Source organism: Podarcis muralis, chromosome 11 (assembly GCF_964188315.1).
Source record: "Podarcis muralis chromosome 11, rPodMur119.hap1.1, whole genome shotgun sequence".
Lineage (NCBI taxonomy): Eukaryota > Metazoa > Chordata > Lepidosauria > Squamata > Lacertidae > Podarcis > Podarcis muralis.
The window spans coordinates 17803139-17826482 of NC_135665.1; the positions used below are offsets into that span (position 1 = coordinate 17803139).

At 45.0% G+C, this 23344-nt stretch overlaps 1 protein-coding gene across 4 annotated transcripts; it reads right to left on the reverse strand.

The window, feature by feature from the left end:
- Positions 1–2946: 2946 nt before the first annotated feature.
- CTXN3 (cortexin 3) lies at positions 2947–22981 on the reverse strand. 4 transcript variants are annotated; one of them, XM_028748807.2, is made up of 2 exons: positions 22864–22981; positions 2947–3860 (listed from the first exon to the last, which is right to left on the reverse strand). In XM_028748807.2, exon 2 carries the CDS (start codon positions 3811–3813, stop codon positions 3523–3525), a length of 291 nt encoding a protein of 96 aa, XP_028604640.2. In that variant the 5' UTR covers positions 3814–3860; positions 22864–22981; the 3' UTR covers positions 2947–3522. The 4 variants fall into 4 exon arrangements, with proteins under 4 accessions (XP_028604640.2, XP_077792215.1, XP_077792216.1 ...); XM_077936089.1 differs by lacking the exon at positions 22864–22981 and adding an exon at positions 9252–9658; XM_077936090.1 differs by lacking the exon at positions 22864–22981 and adding an exon at positions 8572–9234.
- Positions 22982–23344: the final 363 nt, after the last annotated feature.

Here is a 23344-nt window from a genome sequence, read left to right on the forward strand (position 1 = left end):
GCTTGCTCCTCACTTGGCGTGCTCCCCAGATGGTCAGGCGGTAGGCAGGTGGTGCAGCGTGGCCCTGTTTGGGTCCAATGGGGGGAGTTGCTCCAGCGGTGGTTGGCGGCGAGGTCTGGGCTGTCACAGCAGACTCCGTTCACCCTCTGCCCAGGCTATGCCACTGTCTGAGCCTAGAGAAAACAAGTGCCTGTATGAATGAAGGGATGTAGATTCTAAAGGAAGTCTGGAAGATCAATAGGTATGAGCAAGAAGCTATGGATGAAAGGAAGGTTAAGTGGCCCTGTCAAAGACAAGGAAGACTGTCAAGTTCAATGAAGCCTCCACTTCTAAAGGGTGGAAATATAAAGAGACCTTGAATGATGGGGTGTGCATAAGGTGGAAGTCCACCATTGACCATTAGCTGGGTGACAAACGTACCTAATATTTTGGTATGTCAGAATGCAGGTACAGTTCTGGAATCCTTGTGAGGAGAGAGCAGGGAAGAGGATGGTCTCAATGCATGGGGTTTGACATATTTGTCAAGCAAATTGCTAGCATGCTTGCAAATCTAAAGGTGAGCAATGAAACATCTGCCTTTATCATGTACAGCACGCTTTTAATCAATAGATCTGATTTCTTCCTAAGCTGGGCAGATGTGCAGATATTAGCTGGAGCCTTGCTACAGTGTAAAAATAAATAAATTCATGTTGTTTTCTATCCAGGAAAAATGATTCTGTCTTGCATCTAAATTTGTTGCTTTCTGGAATTTAAATCACCACTTACATGAAGCATGCCAATAAATCCATTAAATGTTTAGCCTTTGTCACTGAAGAAACCATGGATATTACATTATTAGAATTTATATGATAAATGAAATTATAATATCCATAGATTTTCTTTCTGAATCCTGACAAAGGGGGAGGAAGGGAGGAAGATGTATTGCCATAGTGATTTGCCTGCTATTCTAGGAAGTTGAGGGGCATGCATTATTCAGACTTGCAGGACCTGGGGGTGGAATATAATCACTGGTGACCACAGACTGGAGGAAGTTGAGGAGAATGAAAGATGGAGCATCAGTTCAGGAAGGTCATCATGAGCAAGGAGAGTTACAACCGGGGCGAGAATAAAATCCGTTGGCAGCCAGTTATGCGTGTGCCTCAATCTCCTATTCCCTCGTGAATTTTAGAAGCTGAGTTTTAAATAATGGGGACTTAGATCTGTTGGTGCTGTTTGGTGTAAGCCCAGTGAGAAAGGTAGCAACTATTACTATTGTTAATTCAAGATGAGAGCATTGTGTTTGTGCAGTTGCCTAAGGCTACAACCCTCCCTTTTAATCCAGAGTAAATCCCATTGAGCTCAGTGGTACTTGCCTCTAAGTAAACATGTCTAAGATTGTGCTGTAAGGTTGCATTTGCATCTTAAGTTTCTGTCCAGGTACACAGTATCCCATTGACCTCCCTGGAAGCCCAGGAAATGAAGACTGAATGGTAAGAACGCTCCACTCTGATTCACAACTGCTGTGGTAATTCAGCTGTATTAAGGTGAGCTGTGCAAGTGTTCCCCTTTAGCACACAGTTAACCTACAGCAGTGGTGTAGCAGGGGGGGGCCATGGCCCCGGGCACAAATTTCTGAGGTGGTCAACCAGGTGGTCAACCCACAACAGGCTCTCTCATTGAGGCAGGAGCTGTGAGGAGGCAAACCACACCCAGACTGGTCATTCGGGGCTGGGGTAGAAGTGGTGTCTTCTTCTCCTTGTGGCCAGTGAAGGAACACCCACGTGTGGTCTACCACTGGGCCGGCTGAGAGGGAGGGAGGGAGGGAGGGAGCCACCACTGCCCACCGAGGAGGGAGGAAGAGGAAGGCAGGAAAGCACTGCAGGTGCGCCTTGCTGCAAGGACAGGAGGGCAAGTTGACAGCAGTGGTCCTGGCCTTCATGTTTCTCTGTCTTTTCTCTGATCCCAGGTTGGGCCTAGCTTGTAAGGAAAGACTCCCTTGATTAGATGCTGGTTGGCAAAGGGACTGACTGCTGCCCAGTCCACCAGGGCGGCGCAACACTTGCCCTGCCCCGGGCAACGGCAACCCACGCTATGCCCCTGATCTACAGTGTGAATGGAAACCGATTGCACAGACCTGAATGTATGAGCTGCAGTTGTACCTTCATGAGGGCATTTCATACAAGCCTCATCTGCTGTGAATTGTCTATTCCTTGCTAATGTTGGATGTATCCATGAAACCAACTTCTGATTCGGATGAGTTCTTAATGTGGTGCGATCCAGTATGCGAAACTGAAAGAACCAAATGGACACATCCTTCTGAGCACAAATGAGCACAAATCTTCACGAATATGCAATAAAAAAGAAATTTGGAGTAGCCCTTACTTCAAAATGGGGTAAGCCAACTCTTTTGCATTCAGGGAGCCTTTCTGCTCATTCTGTTGAGTATGGCTCTGGACTCCAGCCCTAAAACTTTGTCCAGACAGCACTACAGTGTTACCTCAGGTTAAGTACTTAATTCGTTCCAGAGGCCAGTTCTTAACCTGAAACTGTTCTTAACCTGAGGTACCACTTTAGCTAATGGGGCCTCCTGATGCTGCTGTGCCACCGGAGCACGATTTCTGTTCTCATCCTGAAGCAAAGTTCTTAACCTGAGTTATTTCTGGGTTAGTGGAGTCTGTAACCTGAAGCGTCTGTAACCTGAAGCGTATGTAACCCGAGGTACCACTGTACTGGGAGCAGATGTGCATTTTTAAAAAAATATACATATTTTTAGTGAGTTTAACTAAAATTGCTACAGCTGACCCAACATGAAACAAACCTAAAAGAACCTACTATCATTTGAAACGAAGCAGATTATATACCTTCAGACTTGGAAAGGCACTCCTGATTTATATCTATGATTTCAGTCATGGTTTCCTAATCAAGGTTGTACTGTGAGTGAGCCATATTTTCCACTGAAATCAGCCCTTGAAGCTATCAATCTTTAATTAAGGTTGCTGAAAAACTTTTACCTTTCTGGTAAGAGGGACAAGTGGAGTGGAAATACATTTTTTTGCCTGTGCTCGAAAAACATTACCTAATGTCCACACACAAGCTACAAAAATCACATGCTTGCTTTTAAATATGGATATGCTCATTAAAGGTTTGGAGGTAGGTGAGGGGGGAGAGAGGGAAGAGCCATCTCCTTTTAGAAATAAGGCAGCTACAAATCAAAGTGCTGTCTGAGCTAAAAGATATTGTGTGCGTTGTATACCCAAAGCTGAATTTTGCATACGAAAAATTTCCATCTTTTCTTCTTGGAGGAAATTGCTGGTTTCCCATCAGCAGCTGTGGGGAAATTTTGACTCTCCAGATGTTGATGAACTACAGCTCCAGCAAGCATAACCACTGACCAAGTTTTTCACCAACATCTGGAGGGCCAAAGATTCCCCACACCTGCCTTACAACTGTTTAAAAACAACAACGCCTTAATATTTTCGCCCGTGCGAGAAACGGGTTCCACATGACAGAGACTTATCGATAAAGTTTTTGCATCCTTGGTTTTTAAGCCAGGGCATAATCAAATTGTCCTTTCTCTAGTCCATTGAGTCCATCTGCCCAGGTAGAGGTTGGCATGCTCCTATAGGGGTCTAGGAGAATCCGGAAACACCGGACAATGAGGATTCCGAGGAAAATGAATAACAAAACGACAAAGACAAAGGTTGTTTTCTGTTCCAGGGTGATGCCGGTTTCTGCAGGAATGTTCCCAGAAGAGAAGAAAGCAGAGGTGAAGGACTCGCCATCCATTCTCCAGGAAAGATGAACCAAGGAATTCCACAGTCTTCTTCTTTTCATTATCAGGGCATGGTAAGAATCATTTGCAGGTCCTTCATTGCCTGAAACTGAAGAGATGAGAAACGAAAGTATAAGTAAGTCTGTCTTGAGTAGGATGTCAAGGCTCTGAAGATGCAAAGAGAGAAACATTTCTTTGTGACCCTAGATGAGGCAGAAATGGAAGCAAGAAGAATTACCGACAATTGAAGAATGGAGAATGAAGTTAATGGACTATGCAGAACTAGATAAACCAACAGGAAGGATTTGAAACTGGCGGGACCATAAATTCACGGAAGACTGGAGTAAATTTACGGACTACTTGAAAAGTATTTGTGAGGATCAGACGACGTTTGTAGGTTTGCAAGAAGTTTTGTCAGGAGTATTATTGGAAGTATTGCAAAAATGGAGAAGGGGAAGGATGTTTGTTAAGAGATACAAAGGCAATATAAAGTTAAGAAATGCATAAGAAGTGGTTAAAACGGTGGATCATCAGAGGTGCTGATGGAAGTCTAAAAAAGATTGTATAAGTGATAAGTTTTGTGGTACATTTTATAATTTATATGTTAAAATCTATCTATCTATCTATCTATCTATCTATCTATATGCTCTCTTCCCAAGTCCTAGCAGATAGGTGTGACGGGTGACATTCCAGTCAGTTTATTTATTACTTTTTAAATTAAATTTGTATACTGTCCTATACCTGGAGGTCTCAGGGCATTTACAACATAAAAGCACAATTTAAAAGCACCAAATACATAATAAAAACAAAAACAACCCAATAACGCCCCCCCCCCCATTGTTCTAGACAAGAACGGCCAATCTGCCCATTTGTGTCCAACATAGCAATAACAATACAATTTATTCATGCTGCATCTTTTTAATATTACAGGGTGCATAAGGTAGGGTTGTTATATTTCAGAAAGTGAAAATCCAGACATGGACATTGGGAAGGGCTGCCATATGCCCAGGTTTTCCCGGACATTTTTAACCATTCTCAAAAATTCAGCCTGAATGCCATTGTTGACTGACGAATCCTGGCTATGTCTGTGAAATTCTGAACATATGGCAGCCCCGGCATAAGGAAAGATAGCAAAAGTTAATTCCACTGAAGTAACAAATGAGGTTTTGCAAAGGGCAAATTGGAAGTTAACTAAATTGAAAGTTTGGATACAGAGTCTGATAGAAATACAAAATTGGTTAGTACTAATACCGAAAAATGTTTAGAGGAGACTTCCAAATGCATAAAAGGGATTGTGTTTGAACTTTGAGTCTGAAAGCAATTGCTTATTTGAGTTATTTGCTCAGAGTTCTTCTCACTCTGTAGTTCCTGGTCCAAAAATATATTTCTAAGAACCAAGGGAAGGGCTTGTATTATGGTGGTGCAATAAATCTGTCCCCCCCCCCTCCATCGTGAGAGCAGGAATCACTCAGATACCGCCTGGTATATTTTGCTGTTTGGTTGGCCTTTTTTTAAGATTTGGTGGAGTTAACAGTGTTAGTAATGCAAAATGAAGAATGCCATAACTCCTGTCCTGAGTGTTTCGATAAACACCACTGGCCAGAGCAGCGTGGAATGTGGAAAATGGAAAAAAATCTGGCATCTATCTCCCTGGTTACTACTGGAAGCAGAGCTGGGCTTTTGATCCAACATGACCTTGTCTTATGCTTTTCTACAAATGGAGTAAGAGGCTGGGAAGATTGGGAACTAAAGTACAATGGGTCACAGCTGAGATATTAGGAAGCAGAGACCTGTGGGATAGGGTAGGGTAGAGAAATAATGGATAGAGAAATAATGGGGGTAGCTGGAAGATGGGATTTGACCAAAGTAAATAGAGTACAGTGGTATGTCGAGCTATGGACTGGATCCGTTCTGGAGGCCCGTCTGTAATGTGAAAAGTCCGCAACTTGAAGCGCCATGTCTGCGCAGGCGTGCGGCACAACCTGGCTCTTCTGCGCATGCGTGAAGCGCGATTTAGCGCTTCTGCCCATGTGCAAGCGGCGAAAGCCGGAAGTAACCCATTCTGGTACTTCTGGGTTGCCACAGGACACAAGATGAAAACATGCAACCTGAAGTGGACGCAATATGAGGTATGACTGTACACTATACAAAGGAGAGGAAGCCTACAAGGGAGTGGGAGACCAAAAGGGTTCTGATGAACAGTTGGAGTACAGAGCTACATAAGGTAAAGGGACCCCTGACCATTAGGTCCAGTCGTGGATGACTCTGGGGTTGCAGCGCTCATCTCGCTTTATTGGCCGAGGGAGCCGGCATACAGCTTCCAGGTCATGTGGCCAGCATGACTAAGCCGTTTTTGGTGAACCAGAGCAGCGCACGGAAACGCTGTTTACCTTCCCGCTGGAGCGGTACCTAATTATCTACTTGCGCTTTGACGTGCTTTCGAACTGCTAGGTTGGCAGGAGCAGGGACCGAGCAACAGGAGCTCACCCCGTCCCAGGGATTCAAACCACCGACCTTCTGACCGGCAAGTCCTAGGCTCTGTGGTTTAACCCACAGCACCACCCGCGTCCCTACAGAGCTACATAGTGCTGTATAAAAAGGCCTTATAAGAGAAGCATCTAAAAAGAACACATAGAGTAAGAATGCAAGAAAAATATGCAGGAGCATGGCCCTTTGGAGTTAATGTAAAGGTAATGTATTTTTGTTTGCGACCCATGCATCAAAAAACTTTCCCAGGCCAACTCACAATAAAAATATAGATTCAGGTAGGTAGCCGCGTTGGTCTGACACAGACAAAATATATGTAAAAAATAAATAAATTGTCCAGTAGCACCTTAGCTGGTCTCTAAGGTGCTAGTGGACATCTCTCTCTCTCTCTCTCTCTCTCTCTCTCTCTCTCTCTCTCTCTCTCTCTCTCTCTCTCTCTCTCCCCCTCTCTCTATATGTTATAATACAACCATACAACACAGTTCTCAAAACATTGTATATTTCCTTGCAGCAAGATTGAACTGCCAGCTACAAAAAAAGACAACTAATTTAAAACACGCTCTTAAACATTTCAGTCCATTTGGCGGGCAAGCAGTACAAGCTAACAATCTTGTTGAAATTCTATTTGGCCCATGTAGAGAGGTTTCTACCTGTGGTTCCCCGTTTACTGGCTGGCTGACCAAATCCTAAATTTTCACCCTAACCTACTTCTCAGGGTTGTTGTGAGGATATAATATTGCCGTGTATAATTGGGATGCAAATTGGGTGCTTGTTGTTGTTTACTATTCAGATATCTTTCTTTTTTAAATCAAACCATAAACTAGTACAATTGCATCTATCATGCTCTTTAATTCTCAGAGATAATATAATAGCCTTTCATGTTGTTGATGCGTTCCATAAGGATTGAGGTGTTAGATTAAGAGTGGTCTCCTTTACCACACAGGACAGGGAAAAGTGCTGCTCAGTTCACAACACAAATCCCCTTGCTTAATTTTTCGGTTTTACACTTGGCTCTGTGCCTTCTAGCAAATAACACTTGGCTTAATAGCACAGTTCTGTCCTGTGAGCGCAGGGGACTGTCGAGACAAAAGGGGACTCCCAAGTCACCCCAAATCAGGGAATACACACTTTTTTCTTACAATACTTTAAAGATACAAACAAGAAGGCTTGTATCCAATTTCCAATTATAGTGTCGTTTCATACATTCTAGGCAGTGATACTTTAAACCAATCTGTACTGTATCTGACATTAGGCTCTGAAAAATTTGTTAAAAGCAGTTTTGTTCCGGGCTTTTTTCCTGGGGGGACGCAGGGGGACGCACACCCCTAAACATTTTGTGAATCTAAGTTTGGCCTCTTTGAGGGGCAGTATTTCAATATGAGTAGGAAAATGAGAGTACCACTAAACATTTTTTATTTATTTTTAGGGAAAAGGCACTGGCTTGTTTATTAACTTTGTTGTGGTATCGTGAGATTCATCATCACAAACCTCCAATCAGTCAGTTTATTTTATAAATTACAGGTCATCCAACTTGGGGACCTTAGAATCAAAAGGCTGATCATGATCTCTTAAATAAATAATTGTGAACATTTCTCAAGAACTACTTTGAAATAGTTTGGAAGGAAGAAATTACTGAACATTTGCATGGCTAGTAGAGAACAAACCTTTAATCGCAGAGTTAGCCGTTACTCCAATAACACTTTAGAAAAAAAGTCCGTCAACTAAATTACATACTGTACAATTTCTTAATGATCCTCAATGTATTTTTAAGGGGTTCTGTTGCTTTTTAATTCCACCTGTCATTCTGCATTATTTTATCCACACAGAACACAACTCTATTTTTATGGTATTTGCAACCTGATGCTATGCTTGTTTATTCAGAAGTAAGCTCCACTGAGTTCAATGGTGCTTACTCCCAAGTAAGCATTCTTAGGACTGCAGCCATAGGTTTAGCAGCACAACAAATACCAAAAGGTTGTTTTTTTAAAAAGATAGAGACATTTTTGGTTTAAAGCTTGATTTTCCAGGCACTAGTCAATTACAACAAAACAAAGCACATAAAAGAAACACGTCCCTGAAAAAACTCACCCTCATTTCTGAATCTATAAACAATAGCTCAAAAATATACTTTGATTTCTAATTTCTTCTTAATGCTTCTAGATCTAATATGTCTTTGTTTCTCAGTAAATCTGCTCAGCTGATATATTTTTTTAAAGGAACGCGCAGTCCTCTCTGCAATATTTACCGTTTCCAGGGATCCTTTGTTTCACATCAAGTTATACACATAAGCTGAAAGAGGCAATTGAGGAGTTCAGCTTTTGTCACAGAAGTACCTTCGTCCAGTCGAGAGAAAACTTAGCCCACATTGTACGGCAGCAGGTTACAGGTAGTTTTGTCCCCATTGTTTGTTGCTGGTCTTCCGAGGCATACAGAAAACTAGGCAAACAGCCCAAGCTGTGGAACTGGATTGAAAAAAAGCTTAGGACCCGAGTATGTCTTGGTCTTCCAAAGCACACACACACACAAATTCTGATTGTGTTAGGCAGCAATTAGCTGACATATCCTCTTGTTCCTTTGACCCAAGCCATGATGTTGATTCTGCCTCAGCAACTCCCCGCTCGCTGCTGCTTCCGTGAGTAACAGCAACCCAACAGCCTGTCTGTAACAATCTTCAGAAAACATTAACATTCAGAAGGAGTACAGAGAAATGATAAAAAAAATCCCAGGGCATTCCCCATATCTTTGCAAAATAAACAGTCAAAGAAATACATTGCTTTTGTGCTCTATTGATTGCTGTCAGTAATCTGCCTTTCAGATGCCACCTTGCAATCGTGCATTAGCCAATGGAAATATTCATTACAGTCAGTGACTTTGAGACGCACTCCTTCATTAAGACTTGTGCGGAAAACTTATACGTTAATACTGCTGGCTAATAGAAGATAAATAAACCTGGTGACTAAGATGCCCCGCTGTTCATCAAAGCACATTTTATTATTTCTCATAAATCTGGTACCTTGCGCTCTCTGTTCCTAGGAGGTGTCTTTGGCTGGATTTGATCTGCTTTTTCTCCACAGGAGAGGACCAAACATATTGACAACGTTGCCAACACGGCATCTATCAGCAAAGAGGAGCCACATGCATGAAGCTTTGATCTGGAGACTTTTAGAGGATCACATGTGCTGTTTCAGACCAGGGTGTGCTGCATGTTCTGCACAAGGCTGGACTCCAACGAAAGATTGCCGTGTGCAAAGGGCTTTTATTCAAAATGCCAGTAAAGTATCCCTTTCCAAGAGAATTCATCCGATTCTCCCTCCTCCCTGTTTTCCCGTGTTCTTTCCCCAACATTCCATGGCCACTGATCATTTATTCTTCTATTTATGTTACTTAACAGAATGTATACATGCAGCATGATTGCCAATAGAACCTCTTAAGTTCTGCAGAAGGGGCAGGTTTTTCTTCAATAGAAGACTTGTGGGGAAAACCTATAGGTTAATAACTCAGGATTCGTGCTAAGCAAGATCCATCAGCTACTCTGAAGCCTTCCTGGGACTGGGTTCTCCTTAAACCCTCCTAAAATGGGCTTAAAGGAAAGCACCAGACTTTGTATTCCCTTTATAAAGGTAAAGGGACCCCTGACCATTAGGTCCAGTCGTGACCGACTCTGGGGTTGCAGCGCTCATCTTGCTTTATTGGCCGAGGGAGCCGGCGTACAGCTTCCTGGTCATGTGGCCAGCATGACTAAGCCACTTCTGGAGAACCAGAGCAGCGCATGGAAACGCCATTTACCTTCCCGCTGGAGCGGTACCTATTTATCTACTTGCACTTTCACGTGCTTTCGAACTGCTAGGTTGGCAGGAGCAGGGACTGAGCAACCAAAGCTCACCCCGTCACGGGGATTCGAACCGCCGACCTTCTGATTGGCAAGTCCTAGGCTCTGTGGTTTAACCCACAGTGCCACCTGCGTCCCTTGTATTCACTTTAGGTTGCTCTTAAAATATGGGGGAAATAACAAGCATGGGGTCAGGGTAGAGGAGAGATGAGGGTGAACTAGGTAAGGTTAGTACAATCTGTCCTGGAGGATCCTATAAAGAAGTTAAACAACTTAAACATTCTGCTTACTAAGGGGAAGGTTACGTGGATTGAAAAAACGAACAGTACTTAAGATCTGGCTGAAAGTTTCCAACACAAAAGGTGGTATCCTAAATGAGAAGAGATGGGATGTTCTAAGTATCCCACCACAAATCAGTGATGAATTCTAGGTGCAAATGTGAATGGAAAATCTACGGTCATATTCTCATTGATCACAGGTGCCTAGTGTAAAAATACCTGGTGCAGACAGGGTTCCATTTGCAAACCTAGAATGGCGGTTCCTAACCTTAAGAGATGCAAATGGATGTTGATGAATTCAGAGGTGGGTTCTGGTTCGAAAGACCCTTTCGTTGCCACTGGGACAAATACAGGTTCAGACAGAGGTGCGTCCTTGCGCTCACTTTGTGCCAAAGAAAAAAGGAGCAGAGAAGGATATTTTCATCTATTTAGAGTCCTTGCTTCCCATGGTAATGTGAGCAAGCCTTATTCCTATTAGGGAAGGAAGGCTGTGCATACCATGACATGCTTCCTCTGCCATGCTTGGGAAAGCCCACGTTTTCTACAGTCACCTGTAGAGCGAAGGTCAAGGGGCACAAACACAATGACTGCAAGGAAGACTGCCTTGGTAACAGGTGCACCAACGTAACATTGCTTTTTGGTTAGGATCTACCAGGTAGCTTCTTCCTCCCTGCACCCCTTCCCCAGAGTGCTCCCATCCATTAATCTCTTTTGGCTCAATATAATAAAGTAAAAAAGGGTAAAGGACCCCTGGACGTTTAAGTCCAGTCAACAGCAACTGTGGGGTGCGGCGCTCATCTCTAGGCCAAGGGAGCTGGTGTTTGTCCACAGACAGCTTTATGGGTCATGTGGTAAGCATGGCTAAAACCGCATCTGGCACAACAGGACACCGTGATGGAAACCAGAGCACATGGAAATGCCATTTACCTTCCCACAACAGCAGTGCCTATTTATCCACTTGCACTGGCATGCTTTCAAACTGCTAGGTTGGCAGGAGCTGCAACAGAGCAATGGAAGCTCACCCCGTCGTGGGGATTCGAACTGCTGACCTTCTGATTGGCAAGCCCAAGAGGCTCAGTGGTTTAGACCACAGCGCCACCCATGTCCCGAATAAACAAGCACACAATCACTGATAGGTCCACCTGCCATTGTGAGGCTCAAAGCAATGAAGATGATGCCTCCCCAGCTGTTGCCATTGGCTGTGGCTTTCTTGTGATGTCACAAAAGCACTTGGCAACTGAGTGGATATAAAGGCAGGCCAAGGGGAAAGCCCTTTTCTGTTTCCAGCAGGACACACCTGGCAATGGATGTGACATTCAGCACTGCTCAGGTTTCTTCCACTTGGAGGAAGCAAACTGGTGAATGGAAGGAGGCAATCATCTGGCAGTGGGATGCTAGGGAGCGATAATAAGGCAAGTTTGCTTGCTTGAAGGCTGCTGGTATCCATGGTTGGAAGCTGGCGGACGTCTCATGATGGACCTAACAGTAACCTCTGGCACAATGGGACACCGTGACAGAAGCCAGAGTGCACAGAAATGCCATTTACCTTCCCACCACAGCGGTAACTATTTATCTACTTGCACTGGTGTGCTTTCGAACTGCTAGGTTGGCAGGAGCTGGGACAGAGCAACGGGAGCTCACCCCGTCGCAGGGATTCGAACCGACGACCTTCTGATCGTCAAGCCCAAGAGGTTCAGTGGTTTAGATTGAAACTCAAAGACTTAAAGGGCTGTCACATGGAAGACATCTTGTGTTAGTTACATGGAAGATGGAGCAAGTTTGTTTTCTCCTGCTCTGGAAGATAGGACCTAAACCAGTGGCTTCAAGTGCCAAGAAAGGAGATTCTGACTAAATATCAGGAACAACTTTCAGAAGGTAAGGCTGTTCAACTGTCAGGCTGCTGCTGGCCATTTGCCCAGGAACATACAAAGACAAGGAAGTTCTTCTTATCCACTTTTTATTCAATATTTACAGAGAGCCACAAAAACTTTGCCAACCCCTGGGATAGACAGATATAACTCTAGAAATTGTTTAACTGTTGTTGTTGAGTCATTTAGTCGTGTCCGACTCTTCGTGACCCCATGGACCAGAGCATGCCAGGTACTTCTGTCTTCCACTGCCTCCCGCAATTTGGTCAAACTCATGCTGGTAGCTTCGAGAACACTGTCCAACCATTTCGTCCTCTGTCGTCCCCTTCTCCTTGTGCCCTCCATCTTTCCCAGCATCAGGGTCTTTTCCAGGGAGTCTTCTCTTCTCATGAGGTGGCCAAAGTATTGGAGCCTCAGCTTCACAATCTGTCCTTCCAGTGAGCACTCAGGGCTGATTTCCTTCAGAATGGAGAGGTTTGATCTTCTTGCAGACCATGGGACTCTCACCTTCCAACTGTATAATTGTATGATTTGCCTTTGCACTCTCCCTGCCATGTTCTTGCCCTTCCTGGAGCCCCATCACCTTCCTCTTCCTAAGCAGGCAAGGAGGCAGGACTTTCTACGGAAAGCTGCATAGAGCACATAGAGGACAAGGACTTTGCCGCACCACAACACATGCAGCAGTGCAGGCCTTTGCCCCCAATTTCAAAGGTTGTAGATCTGGTACTGAAATGGATTGCCAGGTAGCTCTCAAAGAAGCATGCAATTCTATCCTACTCAGATGTATGGGCTGGGCCACTGTATTATATGATAGGCCCCACTCTGCACTGGGAAACCAGATAGAATGGACTGGAAATGATCAAATAGTTCCTGTACCTGTGCAGGGATGCAGGCAGAGAACATTTAGAGTTCACTGGAGTGCTGCATTTTAAAAAAATATTATTTTAGAGATTGTGGCTGCATATTACAATGCCCTTACCAATTAATTTGCATTGGGCTTGTTTGGCAACGTTTGTTTATTCTGTAATGGTAGCAAAGTAGGGAGAGCCAGGCAATGCCCTTTTAATAATTCATAATTTTTTGTCAAAACAAACATTTCAAACTGTCACAACCCCCTTTTCATTTCCTCCTTCGTTCCTCACTTTCGCCGTAGCCCATAAAGGATGCGTTAAAAGAAGATGACAAGATTGCAAAACAGGTGACATCTGCTGTGGGCGGGAAGGATGGATCAAGGATTATGGAGGGTGAACATCACAAAATCCTCCTCCCCCTCCAACCCCTAGTTACTTATGCAAATTTCTTAAGATAATTTTGACAGCAACTTATTTGTGCAGGTTGTGGTAGTCATTCGTGCAGATTGAGACCATCCATCGCCATCCTGGTGATCTCCAGAGACTTTGGACCATAGGTAGGCAAACTAAGGCCCGTGGGGCAGATCAGGCCCAATTGCCTTCTGGATCTGGCCTGCGGACGGTCCGGGAATCGCTGCGTGGATCGTCAGCACGCACATTATTTCCCTCTCTATCCCTCTCCCTCACACGGCAGGGTGATGCCTCTCCCTCCCTCCTCCTGGCTTCTCCCTGCCCTGCCTAGAGGAGGAAGGGGGCTGGGCTTTGTTGGTGCCAGCAGCAGCACTCGAGCAGCCGCCATTTTAATCAGCCCCTCTCTGGAGCCCTTTCGCTTGCTGCTCATCATTCCGCCGCCGCCGCCAGCCCCTGCTGCTTGCAAGACACAGGTAAGCACCCACCAGGGCTCATGGTGCTCTCGCACCATTTCCCCCCAACAAAATATAATCTGGCCCCCCACAAGGTCTGAGGGACAGTGGACCGGCCCCCTGCTGAAAAAGTTCACTGACCCCTGCTTTGGACTAAAGGTCCACGATGGGAGTTGAAGGCTGCGCTAGGCAAGCCATAACAACCCATTCCCGAAAGAAAAGCAATTCCATGATGCGCAATGCATATATCCAGAGGACCAGGCTACCTCAAGGAGCCCGTGTACATTGACTGATAGCAGCTGTCAAGGGTTTCAGACAGGGATCAGTCCTAGCAATTTCTGGAGACACCAGGATTAAACTTACAGAGGCGGTTATAGAGGAACACAAGTTTGAAAGCCTGCCAGCGCAAGTAGATAAATAGGTACGGCTGTGGTGGGAAGGTAAACAGTGTTTCCATGCGCTCTGGTTTCTGTCACGGTGTCCCATTGCACCAGAAGTGGTTTAGTCATACTGGCCACATCACCCGAAAAGCCAGCTCCCTCGGCCTGAAAGTGAGATGAGTGCCACAACCCTATAGTTGCCTTTGACTGGACTTGACTGTTCAGGGTTTACCTTTTTACTGGGTGCCACCCTACAGGGGGTGCAAAAACAATGCTGTAGAGGCAGGGACACCGCATTTGAGAGCCCAAAGTCTGCCACCGGGACCTGGAACTACCTGAACGCTCCAGCACTTAGCTTTGGCCCTTCTGAATGTTCGCCAAACGGAGTTTCAGGTGTTAACGGGTTTTTGACAGGCAAGTCCTGTGTGCATTTAAATCCCTGCTTCTAATGAAACATCCATTGTGGCCACCCAGATGCCACTTCAAATTTCACCCCGCTAAAAATGTGGCACATAAACCAACTGCAAGTTTCCACTTGATATAAGCTGAAAGGAGGCACGTCTCTCTCCTTCGCCTCAGAACATTAATATTTACAGTGAGTTCCTGAGGAATGAAGTGAGGCTCAGAGTCAACTGACTGACACTCACCAAATGCTAAAAACAAGCCAACCCACAGATGCCTTTTAATTTTCAAGGATCTGTTCAGGTTAACCTCAGATGTCTGCCTCGCCCTTTTCTTCCTGTTTGTAATTGAAACAGTCAAAGAAAAAGAAGAAAACCCACATAACATAAACTGCTGAAAGAATTGTTCCAGATATTATAGGAGATTTAAGAAACTTCTCAGCTTGTTGTTTGTTTAATCACTAATTGATAAAAATCTGCAAAGTGAGAGTTTCCAAATAGGAAAACAATTAGCAGAGTTAATCAACAGAGATAAATGAATAAATAAAAATTGGTTAAATTGTACACGTTTTGAATTTTAGAGAAGCAAAATCCCATGCTATTTATCAAGACGGTGTTGAGCGGGCAGTAGAATCGAAGGGAATGAGGCAGCTGGATTGCACCCAGAGAAGAACGAGCAGAACTCCACTTGTACAATGAGGCTTCCCAGATTTCTTTCTCCACAATAGGTCCCTGCAACTCATCCCCCAAAGCCAAGCAGTGCTCAGGATGACGGGACACTGTGCATGGGGACTGCAGTGGAATGGAGAATTTCAGCCTTACCCGTGAGTGGAAGCTCCTTTCCAATTGTGCAAAACGCCTTTGGATCCAGGTCACTGTAATTTAAATAACACAATCAAGCCAACAAAGAAAATTGAAGTGTGATTCTTACCACATTTTCTCAGCACTAATTTCCTCTAAGTTTAATGTGTGGAGGTTGTGTAGCCCCAGGTGTTGTTGTTGTAGTTGTTTAGTCGTTTAGTCGTTCGTGACCCCATGGACCAGAGCACGCCAGGCACTCCTGTCTTCCACTGCCTCCCACAGTTTGGTCAAACTCATGCTGGTAGCTTTGAGAACACTATCCAACCATCTCATCCTCTGTCGTCCCCTTCTCCTTGTGCCCTCCATCTTTCCCAACAATCTTTTCCAGGAAGTCTTCTCTTATTATGAGGTGGCCAAAGTACTGGAGCCTCAGCTTCAGGATCTGTCCTTCCAGTGAGCACTCAGGGCTGATTTCCTTCAGAATGGAGAGGTTTGATCTTCTTGCAGTCCATGGGACTCTCAAGAGTCTCATCCAGACTATAATTTGAAAGCATCAATTCTTCCCCTACGTGGATCACTGCCTTGCCATGGCAAAGGGGCTTGAATAACTCAGAGAAGCTATGAGCTATGCTGTGCAGGGCACCCAAGAAGGACAGGTCATAGTGGAGAGTTTTGACCAAACGTGATCCACCTGGAGCAGGAACCGGCAAGCCACTCCAGTATACCTGCCAAGAAAACTCCCTGGACAAAGACAACAGGCCCCAGGTGAGGGCTGCTTAAATGGCTTTGTCAGCTCTGCCCCTTGCACAGCCAGCATCCCCATTCGCCAAAGTGGGATGTAGGCCAGGATCTGGCTCCTGATAGGCAGTGCAGGCTTAAGGAAGGGGAACTGAGGCCATGATTCCTTCATTGGGGCCCCAGGGAGCCTCTGCCATCCTGCAACACCACCACACCTAAAGGGGTGAGCGGAATTGTGTGGCATAATCCCATGAATATTTAGTTTTATTTATTTACTTACACTTATACGTATCACACCTTTCTTTCTTCTATTGTGGAATGCAAGGTGGGCCATAGTAATTTCACATGGAAACACTGTTCACCCTCCTGCTGGAGTGGTACCTATTTATCTACTTGCACTTTTTTGGCGTGCTTTTGAACTGCTAGGTTGGCAGGAGCTAGGACAGAGCAATGGGAGCTCACCCTGTCATGGGGATTCAAACCGCTGACCTTCCGACTGACAAACCCAAGAGGCATCACATTGCCACCCGTCCAGGGGTCCTTTACCTTTACCTTACAGTAGTTTGTATCCAGGCATGACTAGAACTGTAGAGCTTCAGCATTTATTAAATAAATATTTTTAAAGAAAAATCCAAGGGGGCACAGGTTCACCATCCCTGCTTTTTAAAAAAACAACAACACAGTACCATACTGAAAAAGTAGGAATATGAAACTTCTCAGCTGATTTGATATGACCATTCAAATAAAGTGAGCTCTCAAGATCTCTGTGACTCAGCCTTTGAGATTCAAAATAAACCATCCATCGTTAACACAACTGCACCTAAATATTTATAGCTGTCATCACACCGAACCTCCGGCACGAAACAGTTTGTTTCATAAACATTTCTATTTTGAGCCATTTGACTGGCCTTCTTTGGCTCCATCAGTTTCAGAGAATTCAAGTTCTACCTTCCTTGACATCTATCTCTGCCATGCCCCAGAGATGGCACAACAAGATCAACAAATAAAACAGCATCTTTCTTTTCTTCGATTTGCGGAAAGCTAGAGCTGAGAAGCAGCTCGAATGATTTACCTCCTGTGTTGCCAACAGCAACGGTTCTTTTACTGGATCCAAACGCTTTGGCCAAAACAATGAGTGCAGGATAGCAGATGTTTATTACAGCTGAATTGCAGACAAAATAAGCAATGCTTACACCCCTTTTGTCAATGGGAACCCCTCAGAACAGCAATGGGCAGACTCCTATGGATGCACTTTCAGTCTACATGAGATTTGTTGAGAGTTTCTGGAACATGAACGTTTCCACTATGCTATAGCCCCCTGCCATGGTAATTGCTTTAGGGTTGCCATATGTACATGGGATGCGGGTGGCGCTGTGGGTAAAAGCCTCAGCGCCTAGGGCTTGCCGATCGAAAAGTCGGCGGTTCGAATCCCCGCGGCGGGGTGCGCTCCCGTTGTTCGGTCCCAGCGCCTGCCAACCTAGCAGTTCGAAAGCACCCCCGGGTGCAAGTAGATAAATAGGGACCGCTTACTAGCAGGAAGGTAAACGGCGTTGCCGTGTGCGGCTCTGGCTCGCCAGATGCAGCTTGTCACGCTGGCCACGTGACCTGGAAGTGTCTCCGGACAGCGCTGGCCCCCAGCCTCTTGAGTGAGATGGGCGCACAACCCTAGAGTCTGTCAAGACTGGCCCGTACGGGCAGGGGTACCTTTACCTTTACCTTTATGTCCGGGAAAACTCGGACATGTCCTCTTTTTAAATAATAATAATAATAATAATAATAATAATGATAATAATAATAATAATAATTTATTTATACTCCGCCCTTCCTACTTCAGAAAACTGGGCTCAGGGCAGCTAACAACAAATCTAAAAATTGACTCAACAAAAAACAGCATAAAATACAGTATAAAATGTGAATAATAAATTCAGAATTCAAAAGTCAATTTAGGGGGGAAATCCATCCAATAGCCATTAGATGATCACCAGGGCTAGCTGGCTAAATTAGTCCTATTTGGGCCAGCGAGGAGACCAGGGGAGAATTAGCTGTGGCATCCCAGAGCGGGCAATCTTCATAAAAAGGGGAGGGGGAGGGAAGGAAGGGGAAAAAAAGATCAGGCTAAGTTCAAATTGAAAGCCAGGCAGAATAGCTCTGCCTTACAGGCCCTGCGGAAGGAAGTTAAATCCTGCAGGGTCCTGGTCTCATAGGACAGAGCATTCCACCAGGTCAGAGCCATCACTGAGAAGGCCCTGGCCCTGGTGGAGGATAATCTGGCTTCCTTAGGGGCCGGGACCTCTAAACTATGATTATTCATGGACCTTAAGGTCCTCTGCAGGGCATACCAGGAGAAGCGGTCCCATAAATATGAGGCCAGCATGCCCATCCCAGCGGATATTTACATTTTAAAGGATATGTCTGGGTTTGGGGGGAGGGGCTCAGGCTGCTCTGCACACCGCAGCCACTGCCAGCCCGAGTCAGGGAAAGAGGCATGCAGGCACAGAGGCAGCAGCCCTGTGCACCCGCACCCACATGCCTCTTCCCCCCAGGCTCAGGCTGGCAACAGCTCAGGCTGTTCCCTTCTTTGCTCTTTGAGATATGGCACCCATAAATTGCTTCTGCCTACTGAAATGCCCATCCAGTTTTGAACAACCAGTGATCTTGGTTCACCCCTATTTCAAATACAGTCATACCTTGGTTCTCAAACAGAATGCGCTCCGGGAGTCGATCGGACTGTTTGAAAACCAAGGTGCAGCTTTCGATTGGCTGCAGGAGTGTCCTGCAGCCAATCGGAAGCCGCAGAAGTCGCGCCAGACGCTCAGCTTCCCAAAATTGTTCAAAAACCGGAACACTCATTTCCAGGTTTTGATCGTTTGGGAGCCGATTTGTTCGAGAGCCATGGTGTTTGAGATCCAAGGTATGACTCTAGATAATAATAATAATAATAATAATAATAATAATAATAATAATAATTTATTATTTATACCCTGCCCATCTGGCTGGGTTTCCCCAGCCACTCTGGGCGGCTTCCAACAGAAATATTAAAATACAATAATCTATTAAACATTAAAAGCTTCCCTAAACAGGGCTGCCTTTAGATGTCTTCTAAAAGTTTGGTAGTTATTTTTCTCTTTGACATCTGGTGGGAGGGCGTTCCACAGGGCAGGTGCCACTACCGAGAAGGCCCTCTGCATGGTTCCCTGTAACTTGATAATATTAATATTTGACCCGCAATTCTCATGGCAAAATATTAACATGAACCTAAAGGCTGACTTTGGATCAAGAAAAACTCTGGACCCTGAAATGGTTGAGTTGCACCCCTTTCAAAAGAACTCGTCCAGGAGAGGTTCCAATTGGGCATAACATGATTTCTTCCGTTAGCTTGACAAAAGCTCTCATTATTTCAAGGACTTTCACTTCACGGCCCAGCAAAAGAACCAGTCCCTGTGAGGGCCAATTGATTATAGATCCAATGCTTTAAATTGGATCAATACTTCAGACAATTGCAGGCGTAACCCAAAGTCAGTTGTAGCAGTAGAGAATGGCCTTCTAATCTGTTGTCTGCATCAAGCAGAAGTCCTCACAATAAAATCTTGATCTTCTTTATCTCAACAGTTGAGTTTGGTACAGAACCAGTATGAATCCTGGCATGAGAACTGTAATGTAACTTGTGGGCTGGGAGAGGAAATGTCGCATGCTGGAGTTGTGAAGATAATGTGTGCTCATTATTAGCAATGCCATTTTACAGGAAAATGTCAAAGAGTAAAATTTAGAAGCATCTGCCTTCTATCATTAGGCAACATGGATACAATTTGATCCAAAGGCTTATGCTATTATGTTTGTGCCTATTTCGTATCTGATTACATTAGCAATATTTGTGTACAGTTGTACCTTGGAAGCTGAACGCCTTGCCAGTTGAACGTTCTGGCTCCTGAACGCTGCAAACCCAGAAGTGAGTGTTCTGGTTTGCAAACGTTCTTTGGAACCCGAATGTCTGGCACGGCTGCCGTGGCTTCCGATTGGCTGCAGGAGCTTCCTGCGGCCAATCAGAAGCCGTGCCTTGGTTTCTGAATGTTGTGGAAGTCGAATGGACTTCTGGAACAGATTCCGTTTGACTTCTGAGGTACAACTGTACAGTGAATGGGTGATCATCTTTTGGGCCAAAAGCACCCCAGCTGCAAAGATTCCTTGTGTGTTGCCTGTATCTTCAACATCCATTTGCTCCCCCTGATCCTAATGAAAAAGTATACCATGGTGCCTTTCCAAACTGTTGCTCCTAAAAAAACTTTTTTCTCCCAGACAGCCACTTGAGCAGTTCGCTTTTCTAACGTTGGAGTTGGCCTGCTGGAACAATTCACTTTGTCCGGTATGAGAAGAGACAGATACAAACAATTGCTTCAGACTTTGTTATCTATGGCTAAAGGTTTCCCATTTCTTTCTGCCCAACATAAGCAACCGTAATCCTGTTAAGACAGAGAGCGCTGCGCAGACGTCAAACTTCATTGCATTACTCACCTTGATGCATTGGTTACTTTATGTGAAACTGAATTTTTTGATGTTACAAATGATGCGTTTTTACATTCAAACTCAGGATAGACGGAGAAGGCCACTTTAAGCAGGGTCTCTTTCTCTGGCCTAGGAAGAAATTCAGAAAACAATATCCTGGCTGCTTGAATACTTAGGCACTGCTTCTATTGACGTCTGGGTTTTATATTGCAAAAAATAAAATCTCTTCAACATGATGGATGGAGATATCTCTGCCTTCATTGAAATGCGGCAATACTTGGATGCCTTTGCTTAAATGCACATTGTAAAAAATGCAAAAATCAAATTTCTAGCAACTGCTGAATTTCCCAGTCGCATAGCACGGCCGATTCTTTCTCTCTGAGCACACCATGTATCCTCAGTAAAGAAAATGCCCTGGGCACGCAGTCATAATATGTGACATATTGTTGTGATTTAAGCAAATGTCGCCTTGAAAATTTTGCTACCCGCTGCCTCAGAAACCTCTCCTATGCCAGTCCCACTGAAATGAGTAGGAAGAGAGATGCCTTCAGCTGTACGGCAATGAGAAAAATGGAAGGGCCTTTTATCAATACAAAAATATTGGTACGCAGTAGACTATAAGGACTAAACTGTTCAACAGTGGAACAGTCTCCCTCAGGAGGTTGCAGACTCTCCTTCACTGGATGTTTTTAAGTGGAGGTTGGATGGCCAACAGTCTTGGATGCTTTGGCTGAGATTCCTGCATCGCACAGGTTTGGGTAAGATGATCTTTGGGGTCACTTCCAACTCTACAATTATATGAGAAAAGGAAGGCATTTGTAGCCTTCCCACAATAGCTAGGCATTGTGATGTGGACACTTCACTATGTTTCACCGCTTCTTTTTTGTTTATAGCTAGCCTATTAGGCTTGGCAGCTCATAAACCCTCAGTAGCAGCAGAAGCCACAACAGGTAGACTTCTTCTCCTGTGCAACCTTTAAGGGATAACAGTGCCACCCCTCTCCATCTCTGTCAGCATCCAGATTCTAGGCTCAACCTTTTCTCACATGCCCCAACTCTCCAGAACTCACTCCCCTCCTAACAATAATACACAGCTCTTCCTGTCCTTAGGCCCTACAGAATCACCCCCGTGGTACCTCTGCACGGCTGTGCTCCTATAACCCATTGCCTACTCAAGTTCCTACTTTTCAACTGACTACTTTGTCCCACTTCCTTAGCCATTCGGCAGCATACAGCCCCCTCCTGACCTTAAGGACTGTGAGGTTTCTTCACAGTTCATTCTTGCTTTATTTCCATGGCTCCTCTGCCCTTTCCCTCAACCTTCCCTCATCTGGCTTTACCTCAGGTCCTTTTATCACTTTCCCATTCCGCATTCTACTTTCAATCCCCATTCCCCGTAGCATCTCCATTTTCTAGGTCTTCTTGCCAGTCCTCAGCCTGCCCCAAACTACTCCTGTCGCTTCTAGGACTTGTGTAGAATTTAATCCCCTCCGTATTGATAGTTTCCCCTCTTCTCACAGAAGCTGGACTGCAAACATTCCGACAGCTTTGTTCCCTGAGCTACTGAATGTTCATGAACATTCTGTGGCACCACGGCAGCTCCTCACAGTCAATGCCTTAAGGCCCAGGGGTGTCCAAACTGCCATGGGGGCCGGATTACACCGTCCTGCGGTCCAGACTGGGCCCCCGAAACAGACTTTGGACATGCCTGACATAAGCTTAACCACTGCAAGCACAATACAATATATCTATCTACAGTGGTACCTTGGGTTACATACGCTTCAGGTTACATATGCTTCAGGTTACAGACTCTGCTAACCCAGAAATAGTGCTTCAGGTTAAGAACTTTGCTTCAGGATGAGAACAGAAATCGTGCTCCGGCGGTGCAGCAGCAGCAGGAGGCCCCATTAGCTAAAGTGGTGCTTCAGGTTAAGAACAGTTTCAGGTTAAGTACGGACCTCCAGAACGAATTAAGTACTTAACCTGAGGTACCACTGTATTTGGCTATCAGCAATTCCTTATACTTAAAAGCCATGGTTGCTTTTGAAAGAAAAACACATGGCCGTTTCAAAATATAGCAAAATATAGAGGAAGAAGTACAAGGGCACCATGCCTACCTGAAGCCGAAGACTTTTATTACATCAATTGTCCCGGTCTTTCCTTTCCCTATGTAGGTGCAGAGAGACATCCTTGGAGCGATGCTTCTCTTACACTCTGCCTCCTCGGCTAGAAACCCAATGTCTCATTCATTGTGCTGCTACATCAGGGCTCCCGCCCACTGAATGCCCTGGCTTCCTATTCTTCTTGGCAACCATGGCAGTATGGGCAACTTCCATTCCGTTCTCTCCCTCTTCGCTTGCGTATTCGCTGCCAGAAAAATCACCCTCTTTTGTGGGAAGGAATAACAAGAAAAAACAACCATACTAAGGAATCTGTCAACATAGTATTTTAACATTGACACCACGTTCTTTTATAGAAAGCTTTCTTCTGCGAATCAGAAGCTGGGAGCAGCAATGACCCAGCTAAGGGCAAGAAGTCCTTGACAAAGGTGGGAGGGCTGCTTCTGGCCATCCAAAGTGGGCAGGGAGACAAGGTGTT